This window comes from Adiantum capillus-veneris, chromosome 13 (assembly GCF_014529385.1).
Source record: "Adiantum capillus-veneris isolate H3 chromosome 13, ASM1452938v2, whole genome shotgun sequence".
NCBI lineage: Eukaryota > Viridiplantae > Streptophyta > Polypodiopsida > Polypodiales > Pteridaceae > Adiantum > Adiantum capillus-veneris.
Genome location: NC_140943.1, coordinates 4,499,921 through 4,522,780, shown reverse-complemented (window position 1 = coordinate 4,522,780; position 22,860 = coordinate 4,499,921). Strand labels below are relative to the sequence as shown.

General features: G+C 45.8%; 1 protein-coding gene across 4 annotated transcripts in view; it reads right to left on the bottom strand.

Moving 5' to 3' along the window:
- Positions 1-778: 778 nt before the first annotated feature.
- The window catches only part of LOC147443541 (FMN-linked oxidoreductases superfamily protein), a 102,389-nt gene continuing 80,307 nt past the window's right edge, over positions 779-22,860 (bottom strand). For 2 of the 4 annotated variants that reach the window (XM_086526342.1, XM_086526343.1), the window contains 6 exons: positions 3,115-3,594; positions 2,540-2,812; positions 2,184-2,462; positions 1,984-2,104; positions 1,654-1,823; positions 779-1,565 (listed from right to left, as the gene is read on the bottom strand). In XM_086526342.1, the coding sequence (XP_086382468.1) occupies positions 1,467-1,565; positions 1,654-1,823; positions 1,984-2,104; positions 2,184-2,462; positions 2,540-2,812; positions 3,115-3,594 (1,422 nt within the window). In that variant the 3' untranslated portion in view covers positions 779-1,466. Of the gene's footprint in view, positions 1,566-1,653; positions 1,824-1,983; positions 2,105-2,183; positions 2,463-2,539; positions 2,813-3,114; positions 3,595-22,860 lie in introns of those variants that run through there. The other 2 variants (XM_086526341.1, XR_015189975.1) reach the window with 2 other exon arrangements.

The following is a 22,860-nucleotide window of genomic DNA, read 5'->3' as shown; positions in this document are numbered from 1 at the left end:
ACCGTGAGTGTGGGGCTGATAAGTGATTTGACGAGCCCACACTTTGTATGGGAGAGGAAAGTGAGTAGGTTTGAGTCATGGCTAAACAAGTGAGGGAAGCAAGTTCGGATGCGAGCAAAGGCCGAGTATTGTGTGTTACATGGACTCTCAAAATTGCAATGAGCATAGCCTATGGGACAATTCTCCATTACCCTGTTTCGCATTGAAGGGAGTGGTACTGAGACTGTCATAATTGCAGTGAGCATAGTCTATGGGACAATTCTCCATTACCCCGTCTCACATTGAAGGGAGTCGGAGCGGAGCTAAGCCAAATGGCTACGATAGTGCATATCACCTACGAACGAATGGCTCAAGCATATAAGGGTGTGGACGGTTTCCATTTTAGACAAAGATGGTTTTGTAGTTGGGGGCAATATGGGTGGTGTAATGTATGAAGTGTGACCCACTAGGTTCCGTAACACAATGGCAATGTACAAAAGCTTCATTCGCTTGGGAGTCTATTGAGGGATCATGTGAGAGAGAGAGAGAGAGAGAGAGAGAGAGAGAGAGAAATGAAATGAAATGATATATTAATGTCTTCAAAAGGCCAAAATGACCTATGAGACCAAGCTGTTACAACATAGTGAATCTGAATCCCAAGAGACTTACAAGATAGATCCACCAAGTGTTGCACTTGTATTTCAAGAGGGGGGGAGGCAGAAGAGAACCGAGAAGCGAAAGACAACATAAAGTGGGGTGAGGAGGGGAAGCACAAGATTAAGGAAGAGGATAGCATCGATGACTAACAAGAGTTACATTGTAATAGACGTCTCGATTAGCTTTGCGTGACTTGTCACTAAATGTTTAAGCGTTACAGCTCAAAATAGTGGTAAGATAGTGATTTTCAATTTGCATGTCTACTAGAAATTGGAGGATCAATCAAGGAGTGATTACAGTGACAGCAGCATTTACTTTGCAAGTGGAAACTTTTCAACTTAACAGGAGTCCTTACATTCCTACCTGGCTTCCAACAGCCTAGATTAGAGAGATGGAGTATCAAAGGGAAGTTGGACCGAGAGGACCTTTTCAACAAAAGTATCAGCCAGCTCAACAGCCCATTGCCTAATCAATGCATCTTACAAAATTGTGCTTGTTCATTGATGGTTTACCTTACTTACACATCAAATCTCAGCAGTAGGGCTTAAAAGAACCTCCACAACATAACTGCAAAGAGACCTGCAAATCCAACATTATCCCTGCACAAAACAACAGTCCATCATCTTGCCTCTGACTAGCATACGCTGACCTGATTTGCAATTACTTCTAACACGTAAGGAATGGATAACTTGTTTTGCAGAGAAAAGGCCATATTTTTCAGCCATCTTTGAAGCGCTTCGAGACACTTTCAAGGTGTCACAAATAGGATCAATGATCGAATTTTATCTGACACACAGGCAATAGGTTTCTCCACCAAAGGCCTTCCTGTCTCACCCATTCTCAGCTCTATCATAAGCATTTGACTTATGGCGCGGTGTAAAAGAAAAACTTGCTGGAGGGGGGCCCAGGAGCATTTCCGAGATCCGAACCTAGAGACAGACGGCCAGTATGCTTAATTAAGATACAGGTAAATAATTTACATGAATTTTCAAAAATTGCAGCAGATTCAAGACCAACCCAATCAGCAGCAGAATCAGATGCCATGAGTGTCTCAAGATCATTACGCCCATAGTACAATGGAGGCCGCCAATTTAGCTTTTGAGGAATAGCTTCCAGCAAACCAACAGGAATATATCGGTGCATGTAGCTCAACCACTCCAACAAGAAATGCCTTGTTGTTTCCACACCTGCAGGAAGAGACCCAGTTTATACAGAGACGAGTTTCAACATGGGACAGCGCTGTGACGAGGGGAACGGGAGGACGATGCGGATGATGGGAAGCCCAAAAATGGGCGTCCCATTTTATTATGCTTACTAGACCTTGGAGTGTAAAAGTGGGAAGCAAACCTTTGGCATCTGAACCCCAGTGCTGAAGTCCATAGCGTACGTAGTCCTTCACAATGTCAAACCTTTCTGCTGATGATATGTCCCAATGTCGCTGCTCCTTTATTTCTGTGAGCAACCATGGCTATTGGCAAATTGCTTTAAGACTTGGATTGCAAAAGCCCCTCTGTCAAGAATCAATTTATTACACTACATCACAATACCTTGATCAGCACACCTCTAGCAAGCATGCATGTTGAGAGCTTTGCCGCACTTATGTGTTCATTCCAATCTGTATAGGAAAAAATATCTCCATTCCCTAAGACTTGAAGATTCTCCGATGCTAGGTAGCTGGTTTTATATATGTATTCCCAATCCGCAACCTTGCTGTACCGCTGTTGGCGTGTCCTCCCATGGATGGTTAAGGCAGAAGCGCCCCAATCATGAATGTCACCAATAAACGATTGAACACAATTTTTCCCTTCATAGTAACCCATGCGCACCTAATACACAGAAAAGTAGTGTACAAGCTCTCAATTACAAACTAGAATGAAATCTTTATCCTCTATGACAGCCATACCTTTACTGTTAGGGGAGTATCAAGTGAACCCGAGGTTGCCATCACAATCTGTTTTAATCTGGTTGGCTTTGTGAGCAAGCAAGATCCAGCACCCTTATTAACAACGAGGTCTATCGGACAGCCCACATTAATATCAATAAAATCAACCTCAGATTCTTTCTCAATCATCTCAGCTGTACGAGCTACAGTATCCGGATAAGCTCCACAAATTTGAACCCCAAACAAATCTTCACTGCGATGTCGTCTCAGTAGAGCCCATTCCGAAGCCTGGCCCTGGGGTCCTCATACAGTTGAAACAGAAAGAGGAAAAAAATTATTGGTGTAGAAATTTAGCTGTTTCTGCGTTAGAGACTGAAGAGAAAAGAATGTTTTAACATCATAAAAACAATACCGAGGGACCAAGTTAACCTGTCCAACTGGTATTGCAATTGGGCCTCCTTGTGTGAGTCTTTTTCTCTCTCTCTTTTTTTTTTCTTTGATGGGGTGGGGAGGGCAAACGCGTGCATGTGCATGAGAGAGAGAGAGAGAGAGAGAGAGAGAGAGAGAGAGAGAGAGAGAGAATTAGGCTCATTCACCTGAAGTAAATTGGTGCACATTGCCATTTCACCACAAGTGATGTCAGCTCCTAACTGCTTACATACTCTTCGAAACGGAAGGTTTCCTACTGTTGTCAAGGGCGCCACATACAGCTTGCCTCTAAAATCCACAAGCTTCTTTTCCCTCACAGTGAGTCTACATTCTGCATCATCACCAGAAGTTGGACTCTCACTAGCAGTACCTAATGAAACTGTCCCAGCAGAATCAGGCGGCATTGTTGGATAAGCCTTTGACTTCTTCCGAGCAGGTGCATCCTCTTCATCTTCCCCACCAGCAACTTCAGAAGTAACTTTCTCATTTTCAACAAGTTCGCAGTTAGTAAACGTTGTGCCATTATTCTGTTTATCAACAACATCACCTTCTACTTTCATTGCTTGAGATGCAGGGTCGATCTCCATCGTAATAACATCAGTTACCTCAACAGACACACAGTTTGGAGTCTTCCGCTTTCCTTTTCCCTTCAACATAAGAACCAAAATCAATCTCTCTCTCTCTCTCTCTCTCTCTCTCTCTCTCTCTCATATCAGGTCTTGAGTTCAACTCCTCGTCGGCTAGATCTTTAAGGTCTCTTGGGATAGTTTCCTACAACATTAAAACTATCCTCTTCTTGGGTGTGTGTGTGGGTGTGTGTGTGTGCGCTAATAAAAAGAGGAAAATGGTATAACCTTTCTATCACCCAAGTGTGGTAGATTGGTAATGCCATTTCCCTCTTGAATAACAGGTCTTGAGTTCAACTCCTCGTCGGCTAGATCTTTAAGGTCTCTTGGGATAGTTTCCTACGATGTTAAAACTCTCTTCTTCTCGGGTGTCTGTGTGCGCTAATAAAAAGAGGAAAATGGTATAACCTTTCTATCACCCAAGTGTGGTAGATTGGTTGTGCCATTTCCCTCTTGAATAACAGGTCTTGAGTTCAACTCCTCGTCGGCTATATCTTTAAGGTCTCTTGGGATAGTTTCCTACAACGTTAAAACTTTCTTCTTCTCGGGTGTGTGTGTGGGTGTGTGTGTATGCACTAATAAAAGAAGGAAAATGGTATAACCTTTCTATCACCCAAGTGTGGTAGATTGGTTATGCCATTTCCCTCTTGAATAACAGGTCTTGAGTTCAACTCCTCGTCGGCTAGATCTTTAAGGTCTCTTGGGATAGTTTCCTACGATGTTAAAACTCTCTTTTTCTAAGGTGTCTGTGCACGCTAATAAAAAGAGGAAAATGGTATAACCTTTCTATCACATAAGTGTGGTAGATTGGTTATGCCATTTCCCTCTTGAATAACAGGTCTTGAGTCCTCGTTGGCTAGATCTTTAAGGTCTCTTGGGATAGTTTCCTACGACGTTAAAACTCTCTTCTCTTCTTCTTCTTCTTCTTCTTCTTCTCTCTCTCTCTCTCTCTCTCTCTCTCTCTCTCAATCTGACTTGGTATCAGATACACCACATTGTAACTTCCTGGTCTCTTTGGTCACTTTGGCCTTTTGAAGACGTTAATATAACATTTCATTTCTTTCTCTCTCTCTCTCTCTCTCTCTCTCTCTCTCTCTCTCTCTCTCTCTCTCTCTCTCTCTCTCTCTCTCTCTCTCTCTCCACGTGCTCCTCCTCCTTTACAGCAGAGATGGTAGAGAGGGCCATACGCCGCATGCAGCACAGACGATCAGCTGACCATACTCGATTACAGAGTGAGCACATCATTTATGCGGCCTCCACTATAGCCCCATTGATTGCACATGTCTTCAACCGGGCTATAGGGGAGGGCTTCCCAGAGGAGTGGACACAGCACACCATAGTGCCTATCCACAAATCTGGCGACACCCTGGACCCAGGGAACTACAGGACTATCATGATTGGCCACACGATGGCCAAGCTATATGGAGCAGTACTTAGAGGCACAGCTCAGCTGCTACGCAGAGATCGAGGGTTTACGAGCTCGAGGCCAGGCAGGTTTCAGACGAGCTTTCTCCACCACTGATCACATCTTCGTTCTGCGCTGCCTCATTGATGGGGCAAAGGCGCTGAAGAAGAGGCTTTATTGCTGCTTCGTGGATTTCCGCAAGGCCTTTGACACAGTCCCACGCGAGAGACTCTTCCAGCGCCTTTACAGCATTGGGGTACCAACAGAGATGATTTGGGCCATATATGCTCTCTACGAGAGGGTGACGGGTCGAGTTCGTTGCCCAGGCGGTTTTTCAGAGACCATTGCTAGCACCATTGGTGTTAAGCAAGGATGCCCACTCTTCCCGACACTCTTTGGGCTCTACATCGACGAGATCTCCGACTACATACTGCGAGCAGGAGGAGAGGGGAGCGACTTGGCAGGTACTCCGGTCCACATCATGTTATATGCTTATGATATTGTGTTGATTTCAGAGTCACCCGAGGGCTTGCAACGCCATCTTGAGGCCTTGGACGAATTCAGCACACACAGGGGGTTGACTGTGAACCTTGGCAAAACCAAGGTTATGATCTTTCACACATCCAATGCAGTGAGGAGAGCTGCCACCTTCACAGCAGCAGGAGGACAGGTTGATGTAGTCACCTCCTATGTCTACCTTGGCATCACATTCACCAGCCTACCAGGACCCTTCACTATGAGGCAGGCTGCTGCTGACAGGCTCACCCGAGGATATGCAGCTCTGGCCATGCTAGAGCGGAGATGCCACCAGGCACACTTTCAGGAGCCCCGCACGAAGGGGTGGCTTTTCGACACCTTAGTCACCCCGGCCTTGATGTACTTGGCGACAGTATGGGCACCAGGATTGACAGCTGACCAGTGGCCACAGCTTGAGAGGCCACAGGTATGTATGATCTCACGCTTGCTCCGCAGCAAGAAGACAGTGCCACATGACATTATTAGAGCCGAGCTCGCCACACCACCTATGGTTGTAGAGGCACTATTCCAGACAGTCTGCTTCATCCAGAGGATGAGAGAGCTACCTCCTGACACACTTACTCGTAGAGCATTTGAGGCAGCTATACAGCTATCAGAGAGTGGGCATGAGAGAGCATGGTACTCACAGGTCAGAGCATGGTTTGAGGGACATGGTCTTGACATGGAGAGCCTACCACCATTCCAGTACGACCCCCACTCACCATATGTTCACCTCTCTCGCAGTGAGAGGAACTTGGTATTGAGACAGGATCTGTGGGAGCTATACACTAGGAGAGTCTGGGAGTCACCTGGCTTGGGGACGAGGATGTCAGATTACAGAGACCAGTTTCTCACCATATTGTCTGGGGGGTTCATACAGAGACCACGCTACATGGACACATATATGCCACATAGCTCACGGGTGGCGATTGGTCAGCTGAGAGTGGCTTCACACAGGTTAGAGATTGAGATCGCGAGACATACTGGTGTTCCCAGGGAGGAGCGAGTCTGCAGAGCCTGCACAGAGGAGGTGGAGAGTGAGGAGCACTTTGTATGTAGATGCAGAGCATACACTGAGATCAGAGGCAGGTATGAGGCCTTATTCAGAGGACAGCCCACTCTCCGAGAGATCATGGACACTCGAGATCAGAGACAGCTCGGACGTTTCTTACTAGAGATACAGAGCCATCGGGACACACTACTACAGCCACACACAGCTACACAGACAGAGGGGAGACAGTCACAGCTCACAGACTTCTTTCAGAGGATTGCCGCCCCTCCCTCACCAGACACTCAGAGGGGAGTGACACTCCCACAGGCGGAGGTGAGCCGAGCTAGACGACGACCACGAGTCACAGGCTACAGGGGCGCGAGCTCCCACCACCGACAGATCGAGGAGATCCGAGCCCAGGAGCGCCGTGCCACTGAGGAGCGAGTGGCTCAGATGAGGGCCGACCCGACAGCTTTCATCCGGGTAGCCTTGGCACCAGACCCGCCCATGTACCACATCTTACATCCCCCCATTAGTACAGGATGGAGCTAGATAGCTTGATGCATTCTCATGATTGTACTACCTTGAGCATATAGACATGCATATACCCCTAGAGATAGAGCTCCATCCCTCCTCAGATACTCCACTACCTACATTCAGTTCAGTTTTGTATCAGTTTTGTTTCATTTGTCTTTCCGATAGACGGATGACATACACACCATGTACATTTGATTTGTCTCATAGGCCGATTTCGGCCTGACATAGACGTTAAAAATTTTTCTCTCTCTCTCTCTCTCTCTCTCTCTCTCTCTCTCTCTCTCTCTCTCTCTCTCTCTCTCTCTCATCGGATAGATCTTTGAGGTCTCTTGGGATAGCTTCCTACGACGTTAAAATTCTCTTCTTCTTCTCTCTCTCTCTCTCTCTCTCTCTCTCTCTCTCTCTCTCTCTCTCTCTCTCTCTCTCTCTCTCTCTCTCTCAGGTCTCTTGGGATAGTTTTCTACGACAATAAAACTCTCTTCTTCTCGGGGGTGTGTGCTAATAAAAAGAGGAAAATGGTATAACCCTTCACTCACCCAAGTGTGAAGATTGGTTATGCCATTTCCCTCTTGAATAACAGGTCTTGAGTTCAATTCTCCTCGTCAGATAGATCTTTAAGGTCTCTTGCGATAGTTTCCTACGACGTTAAAACTCTTCTCTTCTTCTTCTTCTTCTTCCCTCTCTCCCTCCCCTTCACGCTCACTCCGCCTTCTGCAAATCTTTATGCTCACTACAGGAAAAAACGCAGAGTCAATTTACACAGTTTTGCGCGTTCTGTGACATACCTATCGTGTGACAGCTTGACTGAGTGGTCCGTGACAGGCCTACGACACTGTGACAACAGATTCGGGAAGTGACTAGACCATGAAGCCCATTGTTGGGGCAAGGCAATCATTTGCCTTCTTCCAAAATCTTAAGTGCAATCAGATGCAAAGGTAAAGCAGAGTCAAAAATTCCTGCACATCAAGCTATTTGCCAATCTTTAGGTCTTTTGGAGCTTAGGGATGATGAATACCTTTAAGACTCCCACCGGTACAAGACGGAGTTTTGCCACTGTGCTAGCAGCCCCTTGTAAAATGGATCGCATCACTCAACTCCAAGCAGCCCTCGATCGAGTTATGGAAGAAAATAGTGAACTCAAAGCTCGCCTTAGCAAGCTAGAGACACACTTTGATTCCATGGTCGATCGTGCCAACAAGGTGAAGGAAGTTTTGGGACTGCCCCATGGAAGAGCAGGTTTGTCTTCGAATTCTTCCATTGATGCCTACACTTTCTACAGCTAGCCAGTACACTTGGGATGTTGTAGCTTGGTCCGCACTCTAAGGCCTAGCAATTAGCCTTGAGATGGCTTCAGCCACCACGATGATTGTGATATAGGAGGGCCAGCCTACACTACATAGCTTGTTCCTCAAGAATGGAGCAAAGGTAGAGAGTGTTGTTGGGAGCTCATCTGCAGCCTGACATTGTGGTTCATCTGGAGAACCCGTTGCTTCTGCATCTTCAAGGTTCGATCCGTCCCATCCGCAGGGACTGTACGTGACATTTGGTTGGAGCTGATCCATACACTCAAGGGCCACTTTGAAAGACTTCAGGGAAGCTCTGATCACATGTGGGAGCGCCGTGAAGCCTTCTTGCAAATTTGGCGATCAAGGCCCTTCTTCACCATGGTTCATGGTGCGCCTAGATGGCAGTACCGCCCGCCAGTGTGGTTGTTTCCTCCTCCCATATCCTGATTTAGCCATCATTGTACATATCTAACCTTTTCATTGGGAGAGCCTCCCCACAGTTTGATGTGGCCCTCTCTAGCAGGAGCAGGTTGTAGCCCATTGGCAGTTTTCTTAACTAATGGAAAGATCTTTTTCTTGCTAAAAATATATATATTTAAAGAAGGCAACATGAAAAATACACCTCCAAGTGACACTCGGAGCATCATGACAATAAAACAGAAGTTGCTTGTCAATATCCCCATCCACGGGCACACACTTTGCCTTGTTTGGAAAGTAGTCCACCACGAATGGAATAATTTTCTTTGTAGCCAACCGACTCACATCTAGACCGCCATTGCTTTCCCGAGCACGCATCCCTCTTGGACGTGTCGCCATATCGCACCAAAGTGAGGGTCTATTTAGCAACGCCCTCTGAAAGAAAGATAGAAGTCAATCAAGAGGTGACTGAACAAAAGAACGTTCATCTCCGAGATCATATTGAGGGTGTCGGCCACCGCAGTGGTAGCGCCCTAAGGGTAGGCGCTAGCGAATGTCAAAATCGAACTTGTGCATGAGTTTGAGCCATCCTCGAAGGTCAGGCTTATCACAAAGATATTTCAATGAATGGTGGTTAGTCCATACCACAAAGCGGGCACACCATAGAGGTAATGACGCCAAATTTTCAAAGCATGGATGACTACCAACAACTCCTTCTCTTGTGTGGAGTAGCTGGTTTGTGTGTCTGTGAGCTTGTGTTTTTCAAATGCTACAGGTCCGCCCTTTTGATAGAGAACAACACCCATGGCTTAATCGATTGCATCCATTTCCACCACAAAGGGTTTGTTTGGATGCACGATCTGCAACATATGTGCAAATGTAACTAGTTGCTGTAACGTTGGAAACATTGATCGAGCTCATCGGTCCATGTGATAGTGTAGGGAATAAAGGCACTTTGACCTATTTCCAGTGTCCGACCGTGTGAACGGGGACTTAAATTAAAAAGTCAAAAGTCATCTCATGTGTATAATACTAAGGCTGCCCCAAAGACTCAATAATCGTGGGCTTCTAAAAATCTCAACGAGCTCTCTCCTTCTCTCATCTCTTGCGCTGCCCTTGTGCAGCCCCATACCTACGCACACTCTCTCTCCGAGCGCTCCTTCCCTTTCTCTCTCCTTGCACTAATAGCCTACAACAATCGCACTTTCTCTCGCCTCCTCCTATCGCGAGAAGATCACAGTAAGACCTCACAATTGGTATCAGAGCTTGGCTTCATCGCGAGAAAAGTAGGAATTGTGCACTTCTACGCGTGCGTAGTGATCACAGAAGTGTGTACGCAAAAAGAGGGACATTTTGAAAGCTGCAGAGCTGAAAACAAGAAATTCAGCGTGCAAATTGAGCGGACAGCAGTGAATTAAAGGTCTACGACAGTGAAAAATCAGCAAATTCAGGTTTCTACACAAGTTCTCACTCGATTCGAGTGGTTTCGGTGCCAATTCGAACTCAGAAATTGGGGCTTTTGCTGAAATTTCTGAAATTCAGAAAGTCTGGAATTAATTTCAGCAAATTAACTGAGTTTGATCCCGTTCGCATTTGGGGGTTTTGCTGAATTTTGATAATTCACGCAAAATTGGCCCTGGAAATGCATTAACAGGCAATTTCTGATGCAATTTTTGGCACATTGAACTCAGAAATTTGGGGTTTTGCATTTCGAAACGAAATTAATGCAATTTCTTATCGTTGAAAATTGATGCTGAATTTTCAAAACTGTTTCTGAACTTGATGTATTGACACTGTGGAATTGCCAAATTGATGACATTTTTGGTCATTTGGCATATGTATGATCAGCTGAGGTGCTGAATTTGTGTCATTACAGGTTAATTTCAGTGTTTACTGCTTGTATTGGAGTGCTTTATTGGTCTCTTGTGGTAACGCATGACCTCCAACAGTGATAGTAGTAATCTGTTGCACATCAAAAAGTTGGAAGGCGCCCATAACTTTGCTATATGGAAGAAGCAATGTTACAATGTTCTCTTACAGAAGAGGCAGGCGAGACCGATTAAGAAAAAGGGAGTTAAACCAGCACAGTCATTGATGATGAAGAATGGGAAGAGATGGATGAGCTTGCCCGCTCCACAATTATGCTTTCCGTGTCAGATTCTCTTTTGTTCAATATCGAGAAAGAAGAGAATGCATGGAATATGTGGAAGAGGCTCGATGAGTTGTATGCTCAACCAAGTGCTGCTAGCAAAGTATATTGGTTGAAAAGGCTCATGGACCTTCGTATAAAGAAAGGCACTTTAATGTCGGTGCATTTGAATGAGTTCAATTCAATTTTCAGCCAGCTGACAAATTTAAATCTCAACATTATTGATGAATTAGGCCAAAAAAGAGCAAAAGTTAGGAACGCTGCTCGCTGCTGCTGTGTTCGCCCACCCTGCTTCCTCCTCGAGCTACCCACCCCTCAGCCCCCGCGCTACCCTACCCACCCTTGTCCGCCCCCCGCGCTGTCCCCCCCTTCCACCTGTTGCCCCGTGCTGCCTCCCCCAGCACTCCCGTTGTTGCCCGCTATCCCCCATTCTCCCGTTGCTGCCCCCGCGCTGCCACCCCCTTTCCTCCCGCTATCCCCCATCCCTCCCATTGCTGCCCCGCACTGCCGCCCCTTCCCTTCCCGCTGCTGCCCGCTTACCCCCAGCCTGCCGTCCCTCAGCCCGCCAGTCCCCTGGCGAGCGCTTAATCCTGCTGGTCTCTCCCCCTCCCCGCAACCAACCCCCCCCCCCGCCCCCTGCCCACCCATCCCTTTGCACCCCATTCATTGCGCCCCCGCCTCCCTACCCCAGACCACACTCTACTTCCCTTTCCGCCCGCCAGTCTAACCTGTCCTGCTTGTCAGGCCACGCGAGCATATTCGGCGTGCTTGGTCCAGCGGGAATTGCCCCTCGCGTCGTCGTTTCTCCGCCTCTTCTCCACAACGGCAGACACAGATGGAGGCTCAAGCTCCACCACAGAGGAACTCCAATCAAGTCCCCTCGCCTGACCTCGCTGAGCCCACCATTCAACTTGCTCTTTTAGTGAGAGCAAGCGAGCCTAGCCGCAGAGGTTGAGTGCCTGCAGGCAAATTCTGTCATCTGCAAGATTCTCGGCACCAGACCTAGCAGAGAAGAGCTGCGTGATCTTCTCCAGGACCGCCTTCTCGCAGAGGTGGGCAAGATCTTGGACGTTCAGTTCCTCAGACAAGGCTACTATCAGATAGAGTTTGAAACCTCCGAGATGGCCTCCAAGGTCATCGCCATGAGCCCCTTGACCATCCGAGCAGTTCGAGCCCACTTTCGACAGTGGAGACATGGTTTTGACCCTGCTTTAGATGTTCTGGTAGAGGAGGCAGACCTTCCCTTCTCCATCTGCTTTCCTGATTTGCGGAGGGAGTACCTTATGCTTGAGTATGCGTACAATAATACGGTGCATTCGTCGACTAGCAAGGCACCTTTCGAGATTGTTGAAGGTGGCAAAAAAGTTCCTCCCATTTTGCATACAAAGGACAAGATCTTTGAGGTAGATCGATATGTTGAGAACATGGATGAAATGTACAAGAAAATTAAAGTTGCCTTGGAGAAGACTCAGGCAAAACAGAAAAAGGTTGTTGATCATCACCGTGGTCAATTGCTGTTATCACTTGGTGATTGGGTTTCGTTAAGGTTTGAGAAGACAAGGTTAAAGAAGATGAAGGGCAAGAAACGGCTGTTTTCTAATCTCAGCATGCATTACTATGGGCCGTTTCAAGTGCTTGACAAGATCAGCGATGTGGCTTACAGGCTAAAATTGTCTGATGCATGGAAGATTCATAATGCGTTTCACGTGAGTCTTCTAAGACCCTTCGTGGGTGATGTGCCACAAGATATGCTAGATGAGGATCAGCCAAAAGTTGAGGAACTTGATGAGATCCCGGTAAGTGAGCAATCTTTGGCACATAAGGACAGAAAAGTTAAACGATAGGTTGCAAGACGCTACGTGGTGAAATTCAAGAACTATCCACCTATGGATGCAAAGTGGATGGAAGAGCATGAGCTGTCAGAGTCACCAAATGTACTGCAGCTTTACCTTGAAGCTTTTGGGTTACAACCTACCTATGCCCCAACCCAACGTGTGCAAAGGAGGGCTAATGATAGAGCTAGCACATCAAATGTACATATGAATTCAGTGATAGATGGAAATGACAAAAGTATGAAGGTCTCATTAACTCATTTGTATCTATGTGTTACGACCTTTCTCGCAGATACATGCTATGATAAAAGAGTGCTAACAACACAAGATCATCAGTGGCGTGTATTTATGGTATGCAATCGAGGACGTTTGCGATTTCAAGAGTGGGGTGTGTCACGAGGACGTGGCAATTGCTAACCTTAGTTGTTGGTTTCTTTTCAATAATTTTTGTTTAATTTTTGAGACCCTCGTTTTGAAGTTGCAAACGGTCGGACATTGTATGGCCAATGTGAACAGTAGTTTCATCCGCAGACGGGAAGTTGGTCGGCACTGAAATTCGTATAGTAAGAGGATGTCTAGGCTCAATTCAAGATCATGTAGGTCCCGCGTCTCACTTAGCAAGTTGGTGAATACTAGGAAGTGAACTCAATAAAGGCATAGTGCCAAGGTGGGGTCACCAAGGGAAAGTACCCGACAGCTGGGCCACATTGCATTTTTGGATGCGGTCCAGTGGGGATAGATGGTCAAATGACCAATGAGAGTCCAATGGAAGCATCTCCTAAAATTTAGGGAATTGCTATTTTGGGCTACCAAATCTGTTCGCGTCATTAGCTCCAGAATGACGAGAGAGTCAACTGAGCAACCGGTTGAGATATTTTTAGCCCAGAAGGTCCAAAGCAGGGAATTAATGCATGAGTGCCACTTCGCACATTTTTGGGCATTTTCCAACTTAAGAGAGAGAGAAGCATTAAAACAAAACCTGGCCTGCATTTTCAGCCAGATGGTGGATTGTTGCAGGTACCAAAGCTTTTGTGTGCTTGCCTACCCTCTATGTACAGTGAAGTGCAAGAATTGAAGCCTTGCACAGCATTCATTGCTCTCTCTCTCCCCTCTGTGCAGTTATGTGATGCCCCACAAGAGGGCTCTTCATTTGACTTATGTACAGTTGTGTGGATGCATGCGCGATTGCCGACGCAAGAGCCTCTTGCACAGGTACTGGATTAGCTAGTTGCTAATCCCCCGCAGGTACAGGTGAATTCAGAGAGGTTTCACGAGAGAAATCTCGTCCGATTCAAAGGGCAAGTAGCCCTACAGGTGCGGGAGCTCGAGGACTTGCTACGGATGCCACAAAAAAAGGGAAATACAGCCTGCTGTGTATTTTTGCAGGTTTGGGGTTTCGGTCCTAACGGTCCCTAATACCTCCAGGAGGTCCAGGGACGCAAGGGGACCGCTATACAGGTGATTTGGCGCATTTTCAAGGCAGAAAACAGAGAATTCAGCGTGCTGCAGATTCTCGCAAGGTTTTGCAAAGTGTCCGTATGCATCGGGAAAGTCATCTATTGCCTGGGATAGTGTCTGTGAAGCGTCCTAGTACAGTTATGCTACCGAAATCGGGCCAGAACAAGTCGTTTTCAGCCCGGATTATGCCAAACAGCTTGTAGGAAATCACAAGTTTTATTCTCTCGGTTAAGACAATAAAGAAACACCGCCAACAGGTGTCAACGTTTGCGTGGTAGCGCTCTAGCTTCCAAGCCATGTGTGTTTGAAGTATCAATTCCCGTTACACGTTTTCTTTTGCAAAGTTTCTGTGTGTCCTAAAGTCTAAAGTAAAGTTTCGGATGAAAGCCTACGTCTACCCCCTACGGGCCGGTTTCAAGGTCTAGATGGATGAAGTTTATGTAGCTCCAGGGTTAAAGAAGATCAGGGCTTTCAAGCCCTTGACTTTGCCATATGCTCTGCACAATTGATTTGAACTCTCCAAATTTATGCCATAAATGTCAAGTACTAGTCCAATAGCACGTTGAGCTCTCTTAGCCAGAGGAGGGTCTGGAGATCTTTCTGTCGTGGGAGCTGAATGTTGCTCTGAAGACGTCGAGGCTTGTTGACGACATGTAGTGAACGTATGCCTTGTTTGAAAACATTCGAAGCATTGGGGTTCTTGTAAGAGTTCTTGTAAAAGGGTTTCTCGTTGACATTGTGCCAGATGAGGCCTTTGAGGTTGGGTTTCACGAGACTCCCAAGAATTTGTTCGTTGTTGTCGAGAGTTTGGTTAGTGGCCGGAGTTGCTTCTGTGGTAAACTCCATCTTTCCTTTCATCAGTTTGTAGCCGACTACGGATGGTCCATAAGCTCTTGCATGGTTGAGTCCTGCAATGGTGATGGTAGTCCAATGGGGTATCGCTAGCACTGGTCCTCCAAGGGAACAAGCTTAAATAAGGACAACGGGAGGTAGACGTTGAGAAACCTTTGGTTATAGTCGTCCATGGTCTCTGTGGCAATCATTTTCAAGTTGCCCCATTCCGACAAGATCTCGACTTCAAAGAGAGAAGTCATATAACTGCGTGAAAATATTGTCTTGAAAGCTTGCCAGGTCCTTGCAGCATGCGGTTGTATCGCGATTGAACTCCACCACTGCATAGCATTATCTCTAAGAAATCCCGCTGCTCGAGAAATCTTGGATTCTATTGTATAGATCCCCAAAGCATAGATGTTGTCGAATTGTTGTAGAAACTGCAATGCTTTCTTGTGATATTTCACCTCAGAAAAGGTAAAAAATCTGACTGTCCTGTCGCCATCCTTGAAATCTTTCGATTGGTTAGGCGCATATCCCGGGTACGATAATAAGGGTATCTATATGGGCTCCAACCATTGTAGTCTCGCAGCGGTGGTGGTGGGGGAGATGGGGGCAACGGCGGTGGCAAAGGTGGTTGCACTGGATTAGGGTCAGATGGCTACATCATATTCCTAAAGACTTCCCCGATTAGAACAAACGGCTGGGAAGGTTGTCGGTTGGAAGCTCTCATACTTTTTGGTGCCAGAGGAGGAGGTACCACGTGGGGCATCAGAGTGGATAACATGTAATTCAGAAATTGTTGAAAACTTTGCAACATTGGAAGATTCTAATGATAATGCCGCGAAAGAATGTCGCGAAGCTCGTCGAGAAGAAACTACAGGTACTCTACCAAATCCATGAACACCATGTGGTCTAGGGTTCTTTATGGCTTATGCCCAGTAAAAAATTTGACTGTGTCGCCATCCTTGAAATTTTTCGATCGGTCGCATATCCCGGGTACGATAATAAGGGTATCTATACGAGCTCCAACCATTGTAGTCTGGTGGCGGTGGTGGTGGGGGCAACAGCGGTGGCAAAGGTGGTTGCACTGAATTAGGGTCGGATGGCTACGTCATATTCCTAAAGACTTCCCCGATTAGAACAAACGGATGGGAAGGTTGTCGGTTGGAAGCTCTTATACTTTTTGGTGCCAGAGGAGGTACCACGTGGGCCATCAGAGGGGATAACATGTAATTCAGAAATTGTTAAGAACTTTGCAACATTGGAAGATTCTAATGAGAATGCCGCGAAAGAATGTCACAAAGCTCGTCAAGAAGAAACTACAGGTACTCTACCAAATCCATGAACACCATGTGGTTAGGGTTCTTTATGGCTTATGCCCAGTAAGACAGAGCGATGAAGATGGGAGCCCGATGCATGATGAACTAAGGGTGGGAGTGGCTAATAAGTCCACGGCAGGGACATGGAGATTTGGGAGCGCAAGTTTGCTCTATTTGCTCTTTGATAAGACTAGTATGCTTTCAGAAAAGCACACGATTGGAACTAAACACACTTTCGACGGTTCAAAACAACTGAACTGAAAGACATGCATGAAACACGAGACGTGGAGTGGCGGAGTTCCATCCCAAGAGAGCACTGGCTCCAAACCTTCACGCCCCTTTCGGTATTTCTTTATATTGCTTCACCATGGTACAACTCCCATGGCTCTGCTATGCATCTCCCGCGAGTAGACTGCCAGAGTGAGAGCGCATGGGCCATATTTAAAGGCCCTTGGCCTCTAAAAGCAATTTACATGAAAAGCATCAAGTTCTAAAAAATTTGGCCCAAAAGCTCGCAGCACTAAAAACAATCAGTGCTTTTTGCAAGAGTCCGTACTGCCACGTCAGCAAGCTGTTAGCATATTTTTCGGGTGTCCGTACAGTCTGCCACATCATCAGCCTGTCAACGCGTTTTGCGGAGGCTCCATACAACAGTGCCACGTAATCCTTCTTTTACGCTTATCAGTGCTTTTTGCAAGAGTCCGTACTGCCACGTCAGCAAGCTGTTAGCATATTTTTCGGGTGTCCGTACAGTCTGCCACATCATCAGCCTGTCAACGCGTTTTGCGGAGGCTCCATACAACAGTGCCACGTAATCCTTCTTTTACGCTTGGTTGTAGTGTGTGGGTCTTGCTTAAGTTCTAAGGACATGGGTGCCATCGGACGGGGTCCCATAAGTTGGTGGGAACTTCTTAAAATTAGGCCCACTTGGCGACAACTTGTAAGTTGGTGAAAACTTCTTCTGCTGCTGCTTCTTAGGGTTTAGGCCCTTCGGCCGGGAGCTGTAGGTAGGCTCAGCTCTTTAGTGGCTTGACACGTCAGCAGTTTGTGACAAAAAATCTCTTTAATCAAAAAAGAAAGTGTTTCCACTATTGTTTTGGTGACAGGCTTGAAGTTGCTGAAGTTACGAAGCTTGTAGTCTTTCGCATAGAGGTGACACAGTGGGGAGAATCCCCAATCCTGCTATCACCCGTCAAGATGGCCAAAGTGTTTTCACAGTTCTTCGCAAACTTGTAGACGTCCTGGGAAAAAGTCCACCAGATTGCGCAATACCAAGAGGGTATGTGAGTGCAATCCAAATATACATATTATTGGCAGTAGAGCTTGCAAATCTTCCAAAACCGTTGTCGAGGTCCTAAAAATCGAGCAAGCGTCCAAGGCCTTCTCGTCCATTCCCAACGTGAACAACATTCAATCGTAACCTTCGGCGCAAAAAAAATTGCCACTGGAGTGATCGAAAATGTGTCTAAGTCGTCGGTTGAGTGCGTATCGGAGCCCACCATGCATGAGCCTACGAAGGCCGTATATTTCGCCAATCAGGTGCCAATGGCGGTCACTTCGAACTCAACGAGTAGTCAAAAAGGGGGGCCAGACAAGTTTGAAGAGATAAAAGATGCCTGATCACACAGGCAAAAAGACGGGACATGCATGTAAAGCGGGAGATGGGAAGGAGTGTGTGGGGTCGGGGGGGGGGAGAAGCTTGAGTTTCCTCCATGTGTTGATGTGTGCTACTAGTGTCAATCTCGTGCGGAGATGCATCGTGTGATGCCATGGCAAAGAGATAGAGAGTGGGTAAGAGCGACATACTTGGAGAGGATGCCCAAAATCCATAGGTAAATAAACAGATGAGTGCGAGGGAAAAGAGAGAGATATAGAGCTTTGGGCACGAGCAAGTTTGCAACAATGCAGAAAAATGTCACGCCTTCCTGTACTAACACAATTTAGAGAGAGTGGTAAAGCAATCAGTCCGGAAGAGCTAAGCGCCCTAAGAGGAAGTGAGCCTTTTTAAGAGGTTGCCCCAAAAATGGGTTTTTTGTGCTCCTTTTTTGAGAAAATGTGAAATTTTCAAGTTTCAAACTCACTCGGCCATTAGATTATAAAAAATGCCAGTTCATATTTGCTTAAAAACAGTGGGTAGCTATCTCTTAAATAAAAGTCCACCATGTTAAGTGGAAATTTTCCTCTGCTTGTGAAGAATTAATGCGTTAACACTAGTCCTGTGATTGGACACTTAAGTGTCCTATTTTTCTACCAAAGTTTTGGTAATTTATTTATCAAGCTATAAAGAAGTTTTCTACCATAGGTTGGTTTTGAGGGAAAGAAAACATTGGATTTTTCTCCATGTCAAAATACAAGCCTTATGAGAGAATTACGGTAAGTTCTAAGTTGAATTTTGGTAAAATTTCAAGCTATTTTGCCCAAAAAAATCATAAAACTCTTATATCCTTTTGTAGAGATGACCTTTTTCATGTTTTTAAAATCCAAGTGTTAGTGCTTAGTGTTACAAGACAATGGAATTCCATTCAAGGACAAGTTTCCAAGATACTTGCAAGTTATAAACATAATTTCATTCTTGAGCACCTGCTGACTACGAGGATAATTTTGGCCTTCCAAACATTCTCTCATGGAATTGGGGCTAGTGAAGTTTGACAACTACAAATGATTGTATATGTTAAAACCAAAGAAACTATGTATTTTTTCGGCTCCCTAACTCAATTAAATCTCATCGCTTGAACTCTATCTTGAATTTTTTATTGTGCAAAATCTTGAGTCCTCCACAATAGCATTGAAACCAAGGTTTAAGGTGCCCCAATTGTGTCCGTACCACGTACTTTGACACATTCAGTTAATCTACGTGGAAATTTTGAAGTTATTTGAGATTTTGAATGCTAATGTCTCAAGAATTAAAATATCAATGTTTTCTCATGCACAATTTTGTATATTTGAAATGATCCAATAATTGTTGCTTACAAAAGCACTTCTACTTGCCATCTCGAGTCCTCAATGGACAGGGTAAGCAATGTATCACTTTCTAGAACTCATAAATACATTAAAAATATGTTTTTCTTTGTATACAACAATATTTTTGAAATGGCCATCGCAAACACGTAGAACTTTCCATAATTTTATATACTCTCAAGTAAATTTTTTTGCACATAAAACTTGCAATTATCTACATCACATTTGTGGAAAAGTCATGTAAAATTTTCTACGAGGTCTCTTCATTCTTTTTGAGCTTATAGAGTCAAATTTTTTAAATCATCAATTGCAGTCTTACGGGGGTCCACTTGATGAGTATAGTTCTGGATCATGACAGGTTCTAAAATGCAAGGTTATATTTTTAAAAGACCCTCTAGCTAACATATTTAAGCATATTAAGAGGGTTTTCTTAAATACATTGTGTGATGCACGTAGCTTTTAATCTAAATTTGTTAAAAAAGAACACTGAAAGTGTTCTTTTTTGTTTTTTTTAATCTAAATTTGTTAAAAAAGAACACTGAAAGTGTCCTGTTTTGGTACCAAACTAGTGTTAAAGCTCTGCCGATTGAAAGCTTGTCGTGTGAGAGTGTCGCTTGCATGTCAGGCTGCCGCATGTGATTTCCGCCCCACACCTTGCTGCTTGAGAGTGCCAAGCTGCCGCCTTTCCTTACACAGGCACTCTACTAGCCGCCCTTCTCCAAAACTGCCGTCGTTAGTCTGCTGTGTGGTCTTCATGCGGAAGTCCACCTACAACCAACATTGTGCCGCCCTATGGACGAGCCATGTCATCTTGCCATCCTGCAACGGGAGTTGCCATGAGTGTCGCCGCAGCCACCAAAATGCTGTCCTCAGCTTTGGTACCCTCATCCTAGGGACACATAACCAGCAACTCTAGAGTGACAGGGTGGCAGCCAATAGAGCTACAAGGCGAGCACATAAGAGTGATTCCGGAACGGGCAGCCAATGGAACGACCGAGCAGACAGCCATTGGCTCAAGGTGCCGTGAACTGCAACAACGAGGGACAAACAGCGATGACGCATCTGGCACAATAAGGGGCAAAAAGAAAGTTCTTCTCTCTCGCATACCACCTGCAAAACCCACTCTTACAATGAAGACTCTCTCATCGTATGTGCAAAACGAGGACTATTATCTCCTTGGAGTGGCCAGCTCCTAGTTTCCTCATGCACAAACAAACACAGAGAGGAAACATAGAGCAGACACCAAGTATCCACAAAACAATAAACATATACCTAGATATACTATGCATCCATGTGACGACCACTAGCATCAACCACTCCATACATGAGAGTTCATGTGCAAAACAAGAATAACAAAATTTACCATGACTCCCGCCATCAGCTTGCATGCGCCCCCCTTGCTCTCCTCTCTTGCTAGTACCGTCCCATACCACCCTATGCAAGAGGGTAGAGATCTTGGCTAGGCCATCACGGCCCCATGAGCTCTAATGGTATTTGCACATTGCCATGCCATGTTGAAAACAAGAAGTCGCTCTGATACCAATGTTAGTCCCTTGCCGGATCCATCCTCCACACATGACATGACACAAGCCATACTCACGCATAAACGATCATAGAGAGCGGACATCAAGCTCACCTCCGAGCCATAGAGCCAATATGGGCTCAACCCCAAGCCTGGGAGCCTACAACCAACGGGCTAGCCTCTACCACAAGAGCTGGTGTCCCATACCACCAAACCCATACCAAACGGGTGTGCGGGTAGAGTTGCCAAGGGCCTAGAGTCCAAGTGTGGTGATCACGCAAGATGGCTCACAAATAAGCCCAAGGTCCGATTTATAGCATTCCTTAACAGCCCTAACTATACACTTGGCTGGACATAGCTCAGACACCCGTCCTGACATTTGGGGACGTAACCCTATATCTGTTTGTAATGGAGGGCAATTACTCTTCTTTTAAGAGGAGGAGGTACGTCACAAAAGTGATGGTGTGGCCCTAGGACCCATGGAAACAAAGTGAATCGATGACGTGGCAGATCCCGGATTTACCACCAAAACACACAGCCTTTTACGCACTGATGAAGGGACGTTATTATCACTTGCTTTTGGGACTCTAGTGTTTAGCATACATTGCTTTTGGGGTGCCTTGTTTTTCACCGAGTCCTTTATAAGTGTGCCTTGAGGGCCCCCACTACATATCGTTGTATTGTTACACATTGCAGAGCGAGCTACTCCGGCAGTTGTATTCTATGATTATCAATACCAAAAGAAGTATCCAAAGGGGCGCCAAACTTTGGGGCCAATGCATCTGGAAGCGAAACTTTGCCGCTTCGTGTCAACTTCTCTCGTGTTTGCAGTTCAAGTGTTAAACTTCTTTTAGTTATGTTCATGTTTTGTTGAAGATTTCCGTCTTGGGTGTCCAAGCCCGGAGGCTCAACATATGCGTGACGGGAACTTCGGAAGCAAATGGTAAACAAGACACAACATATCCTCAAGCGAGCAATCCCTTTGTTAAAGCCTCACGAACGAGGAAAGAGATCAATAAACGTACTCTAACGCTTCAATTTGAGAGTGAATAAGGGAAAATAACATTCATAAAGAAGAGAGTGAAGCTATGAGGCCTTAAAGCCCCATCCATGTGGATGATGACCTAACAAAGCTTCAAGTCGAATCATGCAAGCTCAGAAAGAGGGCAATGAGGCCTTTTATAGAGATGGGTGGGTCTTCATTATTGGAAGACCAATCGCATAAAGATTGGTGGCCTATGACTCATGAGACAAAGGAGGATCCACCATTGATGGTTCCCTATGGACACACCCTAGGCGGTTAGAGGAGGTGATGGAGGGAGGGACATCATCCTATTGGGGGAGATGCACCAGAGTCAAGAGAGAGGCCTTCCCCACGTTCAAGGATTCCAATGGGGGACGTCATATTGGAGATTCACTCGAAGAAATGGCTCCTCTAGATCTCTAGAGGGTCAAGCAGGATTGCCATAATATTCAGATGGGAGCTATAGGTAAAGATAAGTGTGCTAAGAAGAGATGACGAGGCCAAATACATGTGGCTAAGGATATGACTCTCTGACACATAGGTGATCCACATTGCCCTATGCCATCTTCCCCTACAAGGATCTACATATGCCCGCCGACCGGGGATGGACAGCTAGATAGATGAGGGAGGGAAAGATGATAGAGAGGAGGAGAGAGAGACGATTGAGGCAAACAATGACCCACAGACACAGCCACCCTACTCTATGCTATCCACAGACACTACGTTCACTAAGAAGGGAAGTATTCTAAGTGGGGGACTTCAATGAGCATACACAAAGCCGCTAGTGTGATATCTTTGCTTTTGCACTGTTGCACTCAGCTAGCTTCTCACATATCACCTACACCCTTGACACCGCCAGTATTGGGACTATACCCCAGAATAGGTGATATGATGATAAGTGCGGACAATTATATCAAGGCCTCCGAGAGAAGAGACCCTGGGACAAATATGTCACATCCACAAGATACGAGATATGCACTCTTATTAGATGTAAAAGAAGCACATATGAGGAGGCACAGGAGTGGGACTTCTTCCATAT